Raw genomic sequence first — 19,406 nt, 5'->3', positions numbered from 1 at the left:
GCAGGTTTTCCTACTTACAAAGCATGTAGATGTCTGTAATTTTTATCATAGGGTACACTTCAACTGTGAGAGACGGAATCTAAAACAAAAATCCAGAAAATCACATTGTATGATTTTTAAGTAATTAATTTGCATTTTATTGCATGACATAAGTATTTGATACATCAGAAAAGCAGAACTTAATACACTCGGGAGGCCCGGAATTTTTAAAATACATTTTAGAATAAGGCTGGAACGTAACAAAATGTGGAATAAGGGAAGGTGTCTGAATACTTTCCGAATGCACTGTGCATACGTACATGCATACATACATATCATATTCTGAACAATAATGTAAACGAAACATGTAAAGTGTTGGTCCCATGTTTCATGAGCTGAAATATAATATCCCAGAAATGTTCCATGCTCACAAAAAGCTCACACACTCAGATGTCTCAAGTTTTAAAGGTGCGTGCAGTTGGTATGCTGACTGCAGGAATGTCCATCAGAACTGTTGGCGGAGAATTGAATGTTAATTTCTCTACCATAAGTCGCCTCCAACGTCATTTTAGAGAATTTTGCAGTACGTCCAACTGGCCTCACAACCACAGACCACATGAAACCACCCCAGCCCAGGACCTCCACATCCGGCTACTTCACCTGCGGGATCGTCTGAGACCAGCCACCCGGACAACTGATGAAACTGAGGAGTATTTCTGTCTGTAATAAAGCCCTTTTGTTGGGAAACACTCATTTTGATTGGCTGGGCCTGGCTCCCCAGTGGGTGGGCCTATGCCCTCCCAGGCCCACCCATGGCTGCGCCCCTGCCCAGTCATGTGAAATCCATAGATTTGAGTATAATGAATTTATTTCATTATATGAACTCTAACTCAGTGAAATCGTTAAAAACGTTCCATGTTGCATATCTTTTTTTTGTTCAGTGTACATACACACACACACACACACACACATTGCACATACAGTCGTGGTCAAAAGTTTTGAGAATGACACAAATATTGGTCTTCACAAAGTTTTGACCACGACTGTACACACTGCCGCCATGCCAAAAGAGCCCTTTGCAAGGTACGGCTCTACTGATAACACTAGTCTGTCCTGAGACCTGTCAACTATTAACCAACTACTACCCTCACTGAGCGACGAGGCTGTCCTGAGACCTGTCAACTATTAACCAACTACTACCCTCACTGAGCGACGAGGCTGTCCTGAGACCTGTCAACTATTAACCAACTACTACCCTCACTGAGCGACGAGGCTGTCCTGAGACCTGTCAACTATTAACCAACTACTACCCTCACTGAGCGACAAGGCTGTCCTGAGACCTGTCAACTATTAACCAACTACTACCCTCACTGAGCGACGAGGCTGTCCTGAGACCTGTCAACTATTAACCAACTACTACCCTCACTGAGTGACGAGGCTTTCCTACTTATAATAACCACTCTGTTGTCTTTCATGTTTTCTCTCTTGCAGCTAAATCTGACCTGGAGGTCCAGGAGAAGCAGCTCAGTGACACTCACAAGATGTAAGGAACGGTTTCAATGCAGTCATAACATGCATACCTACCGCGTTCTGCATCTAGGAGTACCACACAGTACATTGTTGAGTTTAAAATATATTTACAAATTCAATACCCACCGGGCAATGGTTGAATTAACGTTGTTTCCACGTCATTTCAATGAAATAACCAACGTAGAGTAGACGTTGAATTGACGTCTATGCCCATTGGGTAGCAATTAAGTTCACTACTAACCACGTTTCCATCCCCAAAAAAATTATGCAAAATTTTTTGGACCGCTGTGATGGAAATAGGACGTTTCAGTACAATTTTATAAATGCGGACAGATAATTTGTTCGGGATCTATTTCTGTCTGTAAAAACTATTATGCGAGATGGCGGCGGTGGAAACGCCTTTATGCGGAAATATTGATATAATATATATAATATTAATAACATATGAAAGAAAACTTGTAGTCACACGATGACGTGGTGTGTGGTCCTCCCACGACGACTCATATAAGGAAAATCTGGAATTTTCAGTACCATTTTTAAAATGCTGCCAATTTATTCTTTCGACATGTCTGTAAAATTAATTATGCGAGAAATGGCGGTGGAAACCCTTATATGCGGAAATATTGATATAATAACCTTCATATTGAAGTAAACTTGGGGTCACGTGATGACATGGTGTGTGGTCCTCCCACTACGACTCGGGAAACCATGCAGTTTATCAGGCTACAGATTAAATAAGTTATCATGAACTTCACAGGGTGGTGAAAGGGCACGGTGATGCTCCTTTCCAATAAATATCGAGGGTCTTCTTCTGGTGACATGATGATCGATACTTGGCTGCCGTTTAACAAATACAAATATTATCTCTCTTATCCATAACAATCTCATGATGTAGACTAACCTACCTGCCCAGCCTACCCTTACTGTATCTGTCAGCGGTTGGCTGGAGCGCGTATGCCAAGATCAGAGTAGGCACATTTGCTATTTAATGCAACAGTTTTTGTGACAAAACTATCAGTGTTGTTGAAAATGGAATGGAAACACATTAAAATAAAAATAAAAATATTCCGTACACAAACTTCAGCGAAAAAGTAAATTTTTTTGCACGCTGCGTCATCACGAACTGATTTTTATCCGCAACAAGTCTGTTTTGGCGGAAACCCACCACTGGCGCGTATTTTCTCAATGCAGATTTTTGAATATTCACATGAAAATCTATCTCCAATTGGATGGACACCTAGCTATAGATACCAACTCAGATTTTCAACATCAAACAGACTTGGGTACCTACCTGTCTGTATGTCGATGTTACCCTGCATCTATGGGCTCTGACACGTAGACAAAACATTAAGTCATCTAATCGAGCTAGAATAGAATCAAATAACCATCGCCAGAAAATATGGCTCTAATTCCTTTTTGTGTTTTTTTTTCTTCTGAGTTTAAGCAAACAGTGTTGTCATCCAACAAGCATAGCAGCATAGTTATGATCGAGAGTTTGGAATAAAGTCGAGTTTTTACCTAGTAAAGCTCTATATTTTGGGGAAAACCTTTTTTTAATGAATACCTCATTTGAAATATGAAATATCATAGTATTTTTCCCATTGTAGTACAGTTCCAAAACACGTTCTATATATTTTTATTCTGTACCGTCCGTCTGCATTGGCATTACATAATTGTGTTTTGTTGTGTTGTAGATTCTTGGAGTTAACCGTGTTCTACCAGGTGAAGGCTAAGATGGGAGAGAAGGAGGTTTCCCCCAACACCTTCTTCTCTGTGTGGCACGACTTCTCCTCCGACTTTAAAGACCTGTGGAAGAAGGAGAACAAGATGATCCTACAGGAAAGGTACCAACCAGTCATGTATATCTTTCAACAACCTAGTGTTTTAAATTAGATTATGAGTTTATTATGTACAGGTAAGTATGTAAGAATTGAAGACTGTGCTTCGTCTCACTGAACCTCATTGAAGACCGGTGGTTACTTTCCAGGAATCAGAAATGCGTCAGGGTTGACACAATCTGTTGATTGTTGGATACATTATGTTCTTCTCTGTTTTTAAAGAAGGAACGTTACAGATAAATGTGTTTTCCCCAGAGATGTATAGGGCTTTATACTGTTTGCACATCAAGAAGTGTATTTATCTTCTAAGAGGTTGATTTCTTCTACTCTTTCACCACTGCTGGCTCGTCTACCAGCTTGACACCGCTAGGTCTTTAAATGTGGTGAAAACAGACTCTATCTATGGACAGACTTGTTTTGGACTAGCTGATCTAATGTATCGTTAACCTCAAATACCTGAGCATGCCATACCTCAATCTGTCTATCCCTTCCGTCTCTCAACCCCAACATCCCCTCTATCTCCTACATCCCCTCTCTCTCCCACATCCCCTCTATCTCCCACATCCCCTCTATCTCCCACATCCCCTCTATCTCCCACATCCCCTCTATCTCCTACATCCCCTCTATCTCCCACATCCCCTCTATCTCCCACATCCCCTCTATCTCCCACATCCCCTCTATCTCCCACATCCCCTCTATCTCCCACATCCCCTCTATCTCCCACATCCCCTCTATCTCCCACATCCCCTCTATCTCCCACATCCCCTCTATCTCCCACATCCCCTCTATCTCCCACATCCCCTCTATCTCCCACATCCCCTCTATCTCCCACATCCCCTCTATCTCCCACATCCCCTCTATCTCCCACATCCCCTCTATCTCCCACATCCCCTCTATCTCCCACATCCCCTCTATCTCCCACATCCCCTCTATCTCCCACATCCCCTCTATCTCCCACATCCCCTCTATCTCCCACATCCCCTCTATCTCCCACATCCCCTCTATCTCCCACATCCCCTCTATCTCCCACATCCCCTCTATCTCCTACATCCCCTACATCCCCTCTCTCTCCCACATCCCCTCTATCTCCCACATCCCCTCTATCTCCCACATCCCCTCTATCTCCTACATCCCCTACATCCCCTCTCTCTCCCACATCCCCTCTATCTCCCACATCCCCTCTATCTCCCACATCCCCTCTATCTCCCACATCCCCTCTATCTCCCACATCCCCTCTATCTCCTACATCCCCTCTATCCCCTACATCCCCTCTATCTCCTACATCCCCTACATCCCCTCTCTCTCCCACATCCCCTCTCTCTCCCACATCCCCTCTATCTCCCACATCCCCTCTATCTCCCACATCCCCTCTATCTCCCACATCCCCTCTATCTCCCACATCCCCTCTATCTCCCACATCCCCTCTATCTCCCACATCCCCTCTATCCCCTACATCCCCTCTATCTCCCACATCCCCTCTATCCCCTACATCCCCTCTATCTCCCACATCCCCTCTATCTCCCACATCTCCTACATCCCCTCTATCCCCTCCATCACTAGCTAGGAAGGATCTGGTCAGAGGAGTCCATCACTAGCTAGGAAGGATCTGGTCAGAGGAGTCCATCACTAGCTAGGAAGGATCTGGTCAGAGGAGTCCATCACTAGCTAGGAAGGATCTGGTCAGAGGGGTCCATCACTAGCTAGGAAGGATCTGGTCAGAGGGGTCCATCACTAGCTAGGAAGGATCTGGTCAGAGGAGTCCATCACTAGCTAGGAAGGATCTGGTCAGAGGGGTCCATCACTAGCTAGGAAGGATCTGGTCAGAGGAGTCCATCACTAGCTAGGAAGGATCTGGTCAGAGGGGTCCATCACTAGCTAGGAAGGATCTGGTCAGAGGAGTCCATCACTAGCTAGGAAGGATCTGGTCAGAGGGGTCCATCACTAGCTAGGAAGGATCTGGTCAGAGGGGTCCATCACTAGCTAGGAAGGATCTGGTCAGAGGAGTCCATCACTAGCTAGGAAGGATCTGGTCAGAGGGGTCCATCACTAGCTAGGAAGGATCTGGTCAGAGGGGGTCCATCACTAGCTAGGAAGGATCTGGTCAGAGGGGTCCATCACTAGCTAGGAAGGATCTGGTCAGAGGGGTCCATCACTAGCTAGGAAGGATCTGGTCAGAGGGGTCCATCACTAGCTAGGAAGGATCTGGTCAGAGGGGTCCATCACTAGCTAGGAAGGATCTGGTCAGAGGAGTCCATCACTAGCTAGGAAGGATCTGGTCAGAGGGGTCCATCACTAGCTAGGAAGGATCTGGTCAGAGGAGTCCATCACTAGCTAGGAAGGATCTGGTCAGAGGGGTCCATCACTAGCTAGGAAGGATCTGGTCAGAGGGGTCCATCACTAGCTAGGAAGGATCTGGTCAGAGGAGTCCATCACTAGCTAGGAAGGATCTGGTCAGAGGAGTCCATCACTAGCTAGGAAGGATCTGGTCAGAGGGGTCCAACACTAGCTAGGAAGGATCTGGTCAGAGGGGTCCATCACTAGCTAGGAAGGATCTGGTCAGAGGGGTCCATCACTAGCTAGGAAGGATCTGGTCAGAGGGGTCCATCACTAGCTAGGAAGGATCTGGTCAGAGGGGTCCATCACTAGCTAGGAAGGATCTGGTCAGAGGAGTCCATCACTAGCTAGGAAGGATCTGGTCAGAGGGGTCCATCACTAGCTAGGAAGGATCTGGTCAGAGGAGTCCATCACTAGCTAGGAAGGATCTGGTCAGAGGGGTCCATCACTAGCTAGGAAGGATCTGGTCAGAGGAGTCCATCACTAGCTAGGAAGGATCTGGTCAGAGGGGTCCATCACTAGCTAGGAAGGATCTGGTCAGAGGGGTCCATCACTAGCTAGGAAGGATCTGGTCAGAGGGGTCCATCACTAGCTAGGAAGGATCTGGTCAGAGGAGTCCATCACTAGCTAGGAAGGATCTGGTCAGAGGGGTCCATCACTAGCTAGGAAGGATCTGGTCAGAGGGGTCCATCACTAGCTAGGAAGGATCTGGTCAGAGGGGTCCATCACTAGCTAGGAAGGATCTGGTCAGAGGGGTCCATCACTAGCTAGGAAGGATCTGGTCAGAGGGGTCCATCACTAGCTAGGAAGGATCTGGTCAGAGGGGTCCATCACTAGCTAGGAAGGATCTGGTCAGAGGGGTCCATCACTAGCTAGGAAGGATCTGGTCAGAGGGGTCCATCACTAGCTAGGAAGGATCTGGTCAGAGGGGTCCATCACTAGCTAGGAAGGATCTGGTCAGAGGGGTCCATCACTAGCTAGGAAGGATCTGGTCAGAGGAGTCCATCACTAGCTAGGAAGGATCTGGTCAGAGGGGTCCATCACTAGCTAGGAAGGATCTGGTCAGAGGGGTCCATCACTAGCTAGGAAGGATCTGGTCAGAGGAGTCCATCACTAGCTAGGAAGGATCTGGTCAGAGGGGTCCAACACTAGCTAGGAAGGATCTGGTCAGAGGGGTCCATCACTAGCTAGGAAGGATCTGGTCAGAGGGGTCCATCACTAGCTAGGAAGGATCTGGTCAGAGGGGTCCATCACTAGCTAGGAAGGATCTGGTCAGAGGGGTCCATCACTAGCTAGGAAGGATCTGGTCAGAGGGGTCCATCACTAGCTAGGAAGGATCTGGTCAGAGGGAGTCCATCACTAGCTAGGAAGGATCTGGTCAGAGGAGTCCATCACTAGCTAGGAAGGATCTGGTCAGAGGGGTCCATCACTAGCTAGGAAGGATCTGGTCAGAGGGGTCCAACACTAGCTAGGAAGGATCTGGTCAGAGGGGTCCAACACTAGCTAGGAAGGATCTGGTCAGAGGGGTCCATCACTAGCTAGGAAGGATCTGGTCAGAGGGGTCCATCACTAGCTAGGAAGGATCTGGTCAGAGGGGTCCAACACTAGCTAGGAAGCATCTGGTCAGAGGGGTCCAACACTAGCTAGGAAGGATCTGGTCAGAGGGGTCCATCACTAGCTAGGAAGGAGGTCTTGTTTTGTATTAGTAAGTGATCTAACGGAGCCAGTATTAGGTCTTGTGTGTGTGTGTGTGTGTGTGTGTGTGTGTGTGTGTGTGTGTGTGTGTGTGTGTCCTATTCTGTTCTATTAGTATTCTATCACTGTCGTTACACCAGTCTTTCAACCACAATCTCCCATAACATGCCCCATATGTATAATATTTGATTATATCTGTCTCATTAAAATGCATTGAAATAGCAGGCAAACCTGTCACTGAACCACATCTATGTATTCAACCTCAATAATTAAAAGACTACTAGGCATACGTCCCAAATGGCACCCTATTCCCTATATAGTGCACTACTTTAGACCAAGTGCCCTTAGGGAGTAGGGTTCCGTTTGGGACACAGCCTAGACTGGTCCGGTTAGCTTCCAGTGGTTCGATGAGGTTTCCTGATAATACAGAGTCAACAAACTAAAAATTAGCCAGGACCCCCGAGCACAGATGAGGGGTACTGTTTGTTAGATTATACATTTCAAACCACCAACCACCAAAGGACCAGGGATCACACACACATCTCTCTGTCTGGATCCGGTACGATAATATATAGTTTATCGCTCTCTCTGGATCTGGTATGATAATGTATAGTTTTTGTCTCTGGATCTGGTACGATAATATATAGTTTGTCTCTCTGTCTGGAGCCGGTACGGTACTGTATAGTTTCAGGTTACCCTGAATGCATAGAGAACGGTACGGCTCAGCGGAACAAGAGGTGGTGTGTGTGTCTGTGTGTTACACTGCGGTGCCCCCTGAGAGACATACAGGTCTGTTACCCTGCGGTGCCCCCTGAGAGACATACAGGTCTGTTACCCCCTGAGAGACATACAGGTCTGTTACCCTGCGGTGCCCCCTGAGAGACATACAGGTCTGTTACCCTGCAGTGCCCCGTGAGAGACATACAGGTCTGTTACCCTGCGGTGCCCCCTGAGAGACATACAGGTCTGTTACCCTGCGGTGCCCCCTGAGAGACATACAGGTCTGTTACCCTGCGGTGCCCCCTGAGAGACATACAGGTCTGTTACCCCCTGAGAGACATACAGGTCTGTTACCCTGCGGTGCCCCCTGAGAGACATACAGGTCTGTTACCCCCTGAGAGACATACAGGTCTGTTACCCTGCGGTGCCCCCTGAGAGACATACAGGTCTGTTACACTGCGGTGCCCCCTGAGAGACATACAGGTCTGTTACCCTGCGGTGCCCCCTGAGAGACATACAGGTCTGTTGCCCCTGCGGTGCCCCCTGAGAGACATAGAGGTCTGTTACCCTGCGGTGCCCCCTGAGAGACATACAGGTCTGTTGCCCTGCGGTGCCCCCCTGAGAGACATACAGGTCTGTTACCCTGCGGTGCCCCGTGAGAGACATACAGGTCTGTTACCCTGCGGTGTCCCCTGAGAGACATACAGGTCTGTTACCCTGCGGTGCCCCCTGAGAGACATACAGGTCTGTTACCCTGCGGTGCCCCCTGAGAGACATACAGGTCTGTTACCCTGCGGTGCCCCCTGAGAGACATACAGGTCTGTTACCCTGCGGTGCCCCCCTGAGAGACATACAGGTCTGTTACCCTGCGGTGCCCCTGTGAGAGACATACAGGTCTGTTACCCTGCGGTGCCCCCTGAGAGACATACAGGTCTGTTACCCTGCGGTGCCCCCTGAGAGACATACAGGTCTGTTACCCTGCGGTGCCCCCTGAGAGACATACAGGTCTGTTACCCCCTGAGAGACATACAGGTCTGTTACCCTGCGGTGCCCCCTGAGAGACATACAGGTCTGTTACCCTGCGGTGCCCCCTGGGAGACATACAGGTCTGTTACCCTGCGGTGCCCCCTGAGAGACATACAGGTCTGTTACCCTGCGGTGCCCCCTGAGAGACATACAGGTCTGTTACCCTGCGGTGCCCCCTGAGAGACATACAGGTCTGTTACCCTGCGGTGCCCCCTGAGAGACATACAGGTCTGTTACCCTGCGGTGCCCCCTGAGAGACATACAGGTCTGTTACCCTGCGGTGCCCCCTGAGAGACATACAGGTCTGTTACCCTGCGGTGCCCCCTGAGAGACATACAGGTCTGTTACCCCCTGAGAGACATACAGGTCTGTTACCCTGCGGTGCCCCCTGAGAGACATACAGGTCTGTTACCCTGCGGTGCCCCCTGAGAGACATACAGGTCTGTTACCCCCTGGGAGACATACAGGTCTGTTACCCTGCGGTGCCCCCCTGAGAGACATACAGGTCTGTTACCCTGCGGTGCCCCCTGAGAGACATACAGGTCTGTTACCCCCTGAGAGACATACAGGTCTGTTACCCTGCGGTGCCCCCTGAGAGACATACAGGTCTGTTACCCTGCGGTGCCCCCTGAGAGACATACAGGTCTGTTACCCTGCGGTGCCCCCTGAGAGACATACAGGTCTGTTACCCTGCGGTGCCCCCTGAGAGACATACAGGTCTGTTACCCTGCGGTGCCCCCTGAGAGACATACAGGTCTGTTACCCTGCGGTGCCCTGTGAGAGACATACAGGTCTGTTACCCTGCGGTGCCCCCTGAGAGACATACAGGTCTGTTACCCTGCGGTGCCCCCTGAGAGACATACAGGTCTCAAATAGTTTCAGGTCATTAACCTGGCTGGCCAGGAGGAGAGGAGGGAAGTGGTTTGTAAAGAAAACATCAGGAGTCAGTCACATCATCTTGTTCTCATTGGGTTGCAAGGTTTGTTCAGGCAAATGAACAGTTTCCCCACAATTGCAGAGGGCACTTTCGACCCCTATACTACATTCTAATAGGGAACACGTCAGACCCCTATACTGTAATCTAATAGGGAACACGTCAGACCCCTATACTGTAATCTAATAGGGAACACGTCAGACCCCTATACTGTAATCTAATAGGGAACACGTCAGACCCCTATAGTGTAATCTAATAGGGAACACGTCAGACCCCTATACTGTAATCTAATAGGGAACACGTCAGACCCCTCTACTGTAATCTAATAGGGAACACGTCAGACCCCTATACTGTAATCTAATAGGGAACACGTCAGACCCCTATACTGTAATCTAATAGGGAACACGTCAGACCCCTATACTGTAATCTAATAGGGAACACGTCAGACCCCTATACTGTAATCTAATAGGGAACACGTCAGACCCCTGTACTGTAATCTAATAGGGAACACGTCAGACCCCTATACTGTAATCTAATAGGGAACACGTCAGACCCCTATACTGTAATCTAATAGGGAACACGTCAGACCCCTATACTGTAATCTAATAGGGAACACGTCAGACCCCTATACTGTAATCTAATAGGGAACACGTCAGACCCCTATACTGTAATCTAATAGGGAACACGTCAGACCCCTATACTGTAATCTAATAGGGAACACGTCAGACCCCTATACTGTAATCTAATAGGGAACACGTCAGACCCCTATACTGTAATCTAATAGGGAACACTTCAGACCCCTATACTGTAATCTAATAGGGAACACGTCAGACCCCTATACTGTAATCTAATAGGGAACGCGTCAGACCCCTGTACTGTAATCTAATAGGGAACACGTCAGACCCCTGTACTGTAATCTAATAGGGAACACGTCAGACCCCTATACTGTAATCTAATAGGGAACACGTCAGACCCCTATACTGTAATCTAATAGGGAACACGTCAGACCCCTATACTGTAATCTAATAGGGAACACGTCAGACCCCTATACTGTAATCTAATAGGGAACACGTCAGACCCCTGTACTGTAATCTAATAGGGAACACGTCAGACCCCTATACTGTAATCTAATAGGGAACACGTCAGACCCCTATACTGTAATCTAATAGGGAACGCGTCAGACCCCTATACTGTAATCTAATGGGGAACGCGTCAGACCCCTATACTGTAATCTAATAGGGAACGCGTCAGACCCCTGTACTGTAATCTAATAGGGAACACGTCAGACCCCTGTACTGTAATCTAATAGGGAACACGTCAGACCCCTATACTGTAATCTAATAGGGAACACGTCAGACCCCTATACTGTAATCTAATAGGGAACACGTCAGACCCCTATACTGTAATCTAATAGGGAACACGTCAGACCCCTATACTGTAATCTAATAGGGAACACGTCAGACCCCTATACTCTAATCTAATGACTAGTTTCACCAGAAGCTATCCTCTGCATTCATTGACTCACACAATCGTAGATGACTGTGTGATTTCACTCTCCACGGCCAACGTTGCCGCCTTCCTCTCCTCTCCTCTCCCCTCCCCTCCTCTCCTCTCCTCTCCTCTCCCCTCCCCTCCTCTCCTCTCCTCTCCTCTCCTCTCCCCTCCTCTCCTTCCTCTCCTCTCCTTCCTCTCCTCTCCTTCCCCTCCTCTCCTTCCTCTCCTCTCCTTCCCCTCCTCTCCTTCCTCTCCTCTCCTTCCTCTCCTCTCCTTTACCTCCTCTCCTTCCCCTCCTCTCCCTCTCCTCTCCCCTCCCCTCCCCTCTCCTCTCCTCCCCTCCTCTCCCTCTCCTTCCCTCCTCTCCCTCTCCTTCCCCTCCCTCCTCTCCCTCTCCTTCCCTCCTCTCCCTCTCCTTCCCCTCCCCTCCTCTCCTTCCCCTCCTCTCCCTCTCCTTCCCCTCCCCTCCTCTTCTTCCTCTCCTTCCCCTCCCCTCCTCTCCTTCTCCTCCTCTCGTTCCCCTCCCCTCCTCTCCTTCCCTTCCCCTCCTTCCCCTCCCCTCCTCTCCTTCCCTTCCCCTCCCCTCCTCTCCCTCTCCTTCCCCTCCCCTCCTCTCCCTCTCCTTCCCCTCCTCTCCCTCTCCTTCCCCTCCCCTCCTCTCCCTCTCCTTCCCCACCCTCATTCCTCTCCTTCCTCTCCTTCACCTCCTCTCCCTCTCCTTCCCCTCCTCTCCCTCTCCTTCTCCCCTTCCCCTCTCCTCCTCTCCCTCTCCTTCCTCATCTCTCCTTCCCCTCCCTCATTCCTCTCCCTCCTCTTCGCCTCCTCTCCCTCATTCCTCTCCCTCCTCTTCCCCTCCTCTTCCCCTCCTCTCCCTCCCTCATTACTCTATCCCTCCTCTTCCCTTCCTCTCCCTCTCCTTCATTCCTCTCCTTCCCCTCCCTCTCCTTCATTCCTCTCCCTCCCCTCCTCCCCTCCTCTCCCTCTCCTTCATTCCTCTCCTTCCTCTCCTTCCCCTCCTCTCCCTGTCCTTTCCCTCCTCTCCCTCTCCTTCTCCCCTTCCCCTCTCCTCCTCTCTCCTTCCCCTCCCTCATTCCTCTCCATCCTCTTCACCTCCTCTCCTCTTCTTCCTCTCCTTCCCCTCCCTCATTCCTCTCCCTCCCCTCCTCTTCTTCCTCTCCTTCCCCTCCTCTTCTTCCTCTCCTTCCCTTCCCCTCCCCTCCTCTCCTTCCCCCTTCCTTCCCCTCCCCTCCCCTCCTCTCCTTCCCCCTTCCTTCCCCTCCCCTCCTCTCCTTCCCCTCCTCTCCCTCTCCTTCCCCTCCTCTCCCTCTCCTTCCCCTCCCCTCCTCTCCCTCTCCTTCCCCTCCCCTCCTCTCCCTTCCTTCCCCTCCCCTCCTATCCCTCTCCTCCCCCTCCCTCTCCTCCCCTCCTCTCCCCCCTCCTCCCCCTCCTCTCCCTCTCCCTCTCCTTCCCCTCCCCCTCCTCTCCTCTCCTTCCCCTCCCCTCCTCTCCCTCTCCCTCTCCTTCCTCTCCTTCCCCTCCCCTCCTCATCCTCCTCTCCCCTCCCTCATTCCTCTCCCTCCTCTTCCCCTCCTCTCTCTCTCCTTCCCCTCCTCTCCTTCCTCTCCTTCCCCTCCTCTCCTTCCTCTCCTTCCCCTCCTCTCCTTCCTCTCCTTCCCCTCCCTCATTCCTCTCCTTCCCCTCCTCTTCTTCCTCTCCTTCCCTTCCCCTCCCCTCCTCTCCTTCCCCCTTCCTTCCCCTCCCCTCCTCTCCTTCCCCTCCTCTCCCTCTCCTTCCCCTCCTCTCCTTCCCCTCCTCTCCCTCTCCTTCCCCTCCTCTCCCTCTCCTTCCCCTCCCCTCCTCTCCCTCTCCTTCCCTTCCCCTCCTCTCCCTTCCTTCCCCTCCCCCCACCTCCCCCTCCCCTCCTCTCCCTCTCCTCCCCCTCCCTCTCCTCCCCTCCTCTCCCCCCTCCTCCCCTCCTCTCCCTCTCCCTCTCCTTCCCCTCCCCTCCTCTCCTCTCCTTCCTCCCCTCCTCTCCTTCCCCTCCCCTCCTCTCCCTCTCCCTCTCCATCCCCTCCTCTCCTTCCCCTCCCCTCCTCATCCTCCTCTCCCTCCCTCATTCCTCTCCCTCCTCTTCCCCTCCTCTCTCTCTCCTTCCCCTCCTCTCCTTCCTCTCCTTCCCCTCCTCTCCTTCCTCTCCTTCCCCTCCCCTCCTCTTCTTCCTCTCCTTCCCCTCCCCTCCCCTCCTCTTCTTCCTCTCCTTCCCCTCCCCCTCCCCTCCTCTTCTTCCTCTCCTTCCCTTCCCCTCCCCTCCTCTCCTTCTCCTCTCCTTCCCCTCCCCTCCCCTCCTCTCCTTCTCCTCTCCTTCCCCTCCCTTCCTCTCCTTCCCCTCCTCTCCCTCTCCTTCCCCTCCCCTCCTCTCCCTCCCCTCCTCTCCCTCTCCTTCCCCTCCCCTCCTCTCCCTCTCCTTCCCCACCCTCATTCCTCTCCTTCCCCTCCCTTATTCCTCTCCTTCCTCTCCCCTACTTTCCCTCTCCCTCCCCCTCCCCTCCTCTCCCTCTCCTCTCCCTCTCCTTCCTCTCCTCTCCTCTCCCTCTCCTCTCCCTCTCCTTCCTCTCCTCTCCTTCCCCACCCTCATTCCTCTCCTTCCCCTCCTCTCCCTCTCCTTCCCCTCCTCTCCTTCCCCTCCCTCAATCCTCTCCCTCCTCCTTCCTCTCCTTCCCCTCCCTCATTCCTCTCCCCTCCTTTCCCTCTCCTCTCCCTCCCCTCCCCTCCCTCCCCCTCCCCTCCCCTCCTCTCCCTCTCCTCCCCTCCTCTCCCTCTCCTCCCCTCCTCTCCCCCTCCTCTCCCTCTCCTCCCCTCCTCTCCCCCTCCTCCCCTCCTCTCCCCCCCTTCCCCTCTCCTTCCCCTCCTCTCCTTCCCTTCCCTTCCTCTCCTCTCCTCCTCTCCCTCTCCTTCCCCTCCTCTCCTTCCTCTCCCTCTTCTCTCCCTCTCCTTCCTCTCCCTCTCCTCACCTCTCCTCCTCTCCCTCTTCTCTCCTTCCCCTCCCTCTCAAATCAAATCAAATTTTATTTGTCACATACACGTGTTTAGCAGATGTTATTGTGGGTGTAGCGAAATGCTTGTGCTTCTAGCTCCGACAGTGCAGTAATATCTAACAAGTAATATCTAACAATTTCACAACATATACCCAATACACACAAATCTAAGTAAGGAATGGAATTTAAGAATATATACATATATGGACAAGCAATGACAGAGCGGCATGGACTAAGATACAGTAGAATATTATAGAATAGAATGCAGTATATACATATGAGATTAGTAGTGCAAGATATGTAAACATTATTAAAGTGACTAGTGTTCCATTTCTTAAAGTGGCCAGTGATTTCAATAGGCAGCAGCAGCCTCTAATGTGCTAGTGATGGCTATTTAACAGTCTGATGGCCTTGAGATAGAAGCTGTTTTTCATTCTCTCGGTCCCGGCTTTGATGCACCTGTACTGACCTCGCCTTCTGGATGATAGCTGGGTGAACAGGCAGTGGCTTGGGTGGTTGATGTCCTTGATGATCTTTTTGGCCTTCCTGTGACATCGGGTGCTGTAGGTGTCCTGGAGGGCGGGTAGTTTGCCCCCGGTAATGCGTTCGGCAGACCGCACCACCCTCTGGAGAGCCCTGCGGTTGCGGGCGGTGCAGTTGCCGTACCCAGCGGTGATACAGCCCGACAGGATGCTCTCAATTGTGCATCTGTAAAAGTTTGTGAGGGTTTTAGGTGCCAAGCCAAATTTATTCAGCCTCCTGAGGTTGAAGAGGCTCTGTTACGCCTTCTTCACCACACTGTCTGTGTGGATGGACCATTTCAGTTTGTCTGTGATGTGTACGCCAAGGAACTTGAAGCTTTCCACCTTCTCCACTGCAGTCCCGTCTATGTGGATAGGGGGGTGCACCCTCTGCTGTTTCCTGAAGTCCACGATCATCTCCTTTGTTTTGTTGACGTTGAGTGAGAGGTTATTTTCCTGGCACCACACTCCTCTCCCCTCCCTCTCCTTCCTCTCCCTCTCCTCTCCTCTCCTACCTCTCCCTCTCCTCTCCTCTCCATCTCCTTCCCCTCCCTGTCCTCTCCCTCTCCTCTCCTACCTCTCCCTCTCCTCTCCTCTCCTCTCCTACCTCTCCCTCTCCTCTCCTCTCCTCCCTCTCCTCTCCATCTCCTTCCCCTCCCTGTCCTCTCCCTCTCCTTCCTCTCCCTCTCCTCTCCTCTCCTTCCCCTCCTGTGTGGGTAGTCAGTGCAGATGGTCTCTGAGGTGCAGATGGTCTCTGAGGTGCAGATGGTCTCTGAGGTGCAGATGGTCTCTGAGGTGCAGATGGTCTCTGAGGTGCAGATGGTCTCTGAGGTGCATATGGTCTCTGAGGTGCAGGTCTGTGCAGGGTGACAGCTTGGGTTAGCTGTTAAGCAGTCTGATGGCCTGGTGGTAGAAGCTGTCTCAGAGCCTGTTGGAAAGAGTGAACAGTCCGTGGCTCAGGTGACTGGAGATCTTTCGGGCCTTCCTCAGACAACACCTGGTGTTGATGTCCCCCCTCTCTCCCCATCCTCCTCCCCCCTCCCTCTCTCCCCATCCTCCTGTCCTCTCCCCTCCTCTCTTCTCCCCTCTCCCCTCCTCTCCTCTAGTGGAAGAAGGTGTCAGAGTGGAGTGTTGGCTGGTAAATAAGTCTGTTTTGGTGGTAGGATAGTCCTCCTCCTCCAGTACTTAGTGAAGGGAAGCGCAGGGCTTGTGGACAGGTGCTGGTTAGAGAGTGTGTCAGCCTGTCAGAGTTAAGAACTTCCGACCACAGAGATTAAACAACTGGCTACAATTAAAATCTGTCAAGAGGAGTCTCTCTCTCTCTCGCTCTCTCGCTCTCTCTCTCTCTCTCTCTCTCTCTCGCTCTCTCGCTCTCTCGCTCTCTCGCTCTCTCGCTCTCTCGCTCTCTCGCTCTCTCGCTCTCTCGCTCTCTCGCTCTCTCGCTCTCTCGCTCTCTCGCTCTCTCGCTCTCTCGCTCTCTCGCTCTCTCGCTCTCTCGCTGTCTCTGTCTCTGTCTCTCTCTGTCTGTCTGTCTCTGTCTCTCTTTCTCTCTTTCTGTCTCTCTGTCTCTCTGTCTCTCTCTGTCTCTCTCTGTCTCTCTCTCTCTCTCTCTCTCTCTCTCTCTGTCTCTCTCTCTCTCTCTCTCTGTCTCTCTCTCTCTCTCTGTCTCTCTCTCTCTCTCTCTCTGTCTCTCTCTCTCTCTGTCTCTCTCTCTCTGTCTCTCTGTCTCTCTCTCTCTCTGTCTCAGCTTCATGATATCCTGTTGTGGCAGTTTGACTGTAGCTTGTTCAGTAGCCTTGGTAGTGTGTCTCCGCCCACCATGGCTGAAGGCCTGTGTAGAAGGATCAGTGTCTCAGCCCACCATGGCTGAAGGCCTGTGTAGAAGGATCAGTGTCTCAGCCCACCATGGCTGAAGGCCTGTGTAGAAGGATCAGTGTCTCAGCCCACCATGGCTGAAGGCCTGTGTAGAAGGATCAGTGTCTCCGCCCACCATGGCTGAAGGCCTGTGTAGAGAAGGATCAGTGTCTCTGCCCACCATGGCTGAAGGCCTGTGTAGAAGGATCAGTGTCTCCGCCCACCATGGCTGAAGGCCTGTGTAGAGAAGGATCAGTGTCTCTGCCCACCATGGCTGCTGGAGTTTAAGGGGGATTATACTGCTTGTGATTCACATGTTTGGATGTACTGTCATGGTGGTGGAGCTGGGACCAGGAGAGCATTGGGGGTTTTGGGGCGGCAGGTAGCTTAGTGGGTAAGAGCGTTGTGTCAGTAACCGAAAGGTCGCTGGTTCTAATCCCTGAGCCGACTAGGTGAAAAATCTGTCTGTGCCCTTAAGCAAGGCACTTAACCCTAATTGCTCCTGTAAGTCGCTCTGGATAAGAGCGTCTGCTAAATGACTAAAATGTAAATGTAAAATGTTTTCACTATGACCCAGATTTAAATGGTAATTGACAGCAGTGTGTCATGTGGGTGGCTGTGTGATGCTTTGTTTCTGCGATATAGACTGAAGAAGGCAGAGGAGTGCTTCAGACAAGCCAAGGAGAAAGCCACCTACAGTGTCAAACCCAAGCATGCCTCGGGAATCGTAAGGGCTTTTGGTTTTCTTTATTTCATTTTTCATGTGATGAACCTCAGAATATAATTAACTATATACCATGACTTTGACTTGATTGATTCTTACTCACAGTTTACAAAAAAACCTGACGAAAGCATATCTGACAATGTAACACATTTTTTTCTTTCTCACAGAAAGCTAAGCTGGGCATGAAGATTTAACACTGGAGGACAGTATGGTGCCTTTTACTGGAGAGAGGGAGAGAGACTAGGAACAGCCAAGTTCCACTGCATGTACTGCTACAGATGAATCACTTAGGCCAAGAACCAATGCTTGCTTTCCAAATGGCACCCTATTCCCTACCTAGCGCACTACTTTTGACCAGGGCCCCATAGGAATCTAGTCAAAAAGTAGTGCACTATGTTGGGAACAGGGTGCCGTTTGGGATACGAGCCTCAAATGTGAACTTTTGACTCCCAAGCGGCCGTCAGTCTGTCCGTCTCCCGTCCTCCCGCCTACTCCATGAACCGACTCTGCAGGCTTCTGTTATTGGCTTGTCAGACACGCAAACGTCCAATCAGAAAGAAGAGAGAAAACACCATGGGGTCAGAGGATGTCATTATACCAGAACTCCTACAGGTGGCTGCTCTGTTTATAGGATGACTTCCACAGGGACGTACTAAAGGAGATACCTGGAGACGTCTTCTCTACAGTCCTACCCCCCCTACTGTTGAGACACCTGGAGACATCTTCTCTACAGTCCTACCCCCCCTACTGTTGAGACACCTGGAGACATCTTCTCTACAGTCCTACCCCCCTCCTACTGTTGAGATACCTGGAGACATCTTCTCTACAGTCCTACCCCCCCTACTGTTGAGATACCTGGAGACGTCTTCTCTACAGTCCTACCCCCCCCCTACTGTTGAGATACCTGGAGACATCTTCTCTACAGTCCTACCCCCCCGACTGTACTGACCTGAAAAGCCAAACATCTTACCTGTTCAAGCTTACTGCATACCATGACAATATGTTGTCCAAAGCAATATAAATGTGTATTAGGCTCACTGAAACAGTGATCGTATACATATTAAAACACAACCTCATTGGACTGTGTATGTCAGAGAGGAAACACAGCAGAAAGCTGAGAAGGAAAACGAATGCAGCCATCGTCCAGGATGCATCCCAAATCGTTCCCTATATAGTGCACTACTTTTGACCAGGGCCCATGCCCCCTATTTCCTATATAGTGCACTACTTTTGACCAGGGCCCATGCCCCCTATTTCCTATATAGTGCACTACTTTTGACCAGGGCCCATGCCCCCTATTTCCTATATAGTGCACTACTTTTGACCAGGGCCCATGCCCCCTATTTCCTATATAGTGCACTACTTTTTGACCAGGGTCCATGCCCCCTATTCCCTATATAGTGCACTACTTTTTGACCAGGTCCCATGCCCCCTATTTCCTATATAGTGCACTACTTTTTGACCAGGTCCCATGCCCCCTATTCCCTGTATAGTGCACTACTTTTGACCAGGGTCCATGCCCCCTATTCCCTATATAGTGCACTACTTTTGACCAGGTCCCATGCCCCCTATTCCCTATATAGTGCACTACTTTTGACCAGGTCCCATGCCCCCTATTCCCTGTATAGTGCACTATATAGGGTTCCATTTGGGATGCAGGCTCTGACAGATCAGTTACCATCAAACACGTTGATGTTCAGTATTATTGTTTTTAGACCGTTG

At 50.8% G+C, this 19,406-nt stretch overlaps 1 protein-coding gene across 1 annotated transcript in view; it reads left to right on the top strand.

Moving 5' to 3' along the window:
- The window catches only part of LOC121562669 (formin-2-like), a gene marked incomplete at its 5' end in the record, with an annotated part of 132,756 nt that extends 113,851 nt beyond the window's left edge, over window positions 1-18,905 (top strand). Inside the window, 4 exons of the mRNA XM_045213931.1 lie at window positions 1,471-1,522; window positions 3,204-3,353; window positions 17,606-17,687; window positions 17,852-18,905. Coding sequence (XP_045069866.1) covers window positions 1,471-1,522; window positions 3,204-3,353; window positions 17,606-17,687; window positions 17,852-17,878 — 311 coding nt within the window. The remainder of the gene's footprint in view (window positions 1-1,470; window positions 1,523-3,203; window positions 3,354-17,605; window positions 17,688-17,851) is intronic.
- Window positions 18,906-19,406: the final 501 nt, after the last annotated feature.

Source organism: Coregonus clupeaformis, unplaced genomic scaffold (assembly GCF_020615455.1).
Source record: "Coregonus clupeaformis isolate EN_2021a unplaced genomic scaffold, ASM2061545v1 scaf0173, whole genome shotgun sequence".
Taxonomy (NCBI): Eukaryota; Metazoa; Chordata; class Actinopteri; order Salmoniformes; family Salmonidae; genus Coregonus; species Coregonus clupeaformis.
This window is presented reverse-complemented; position numbering and strand designations above follow the sequence as displayed.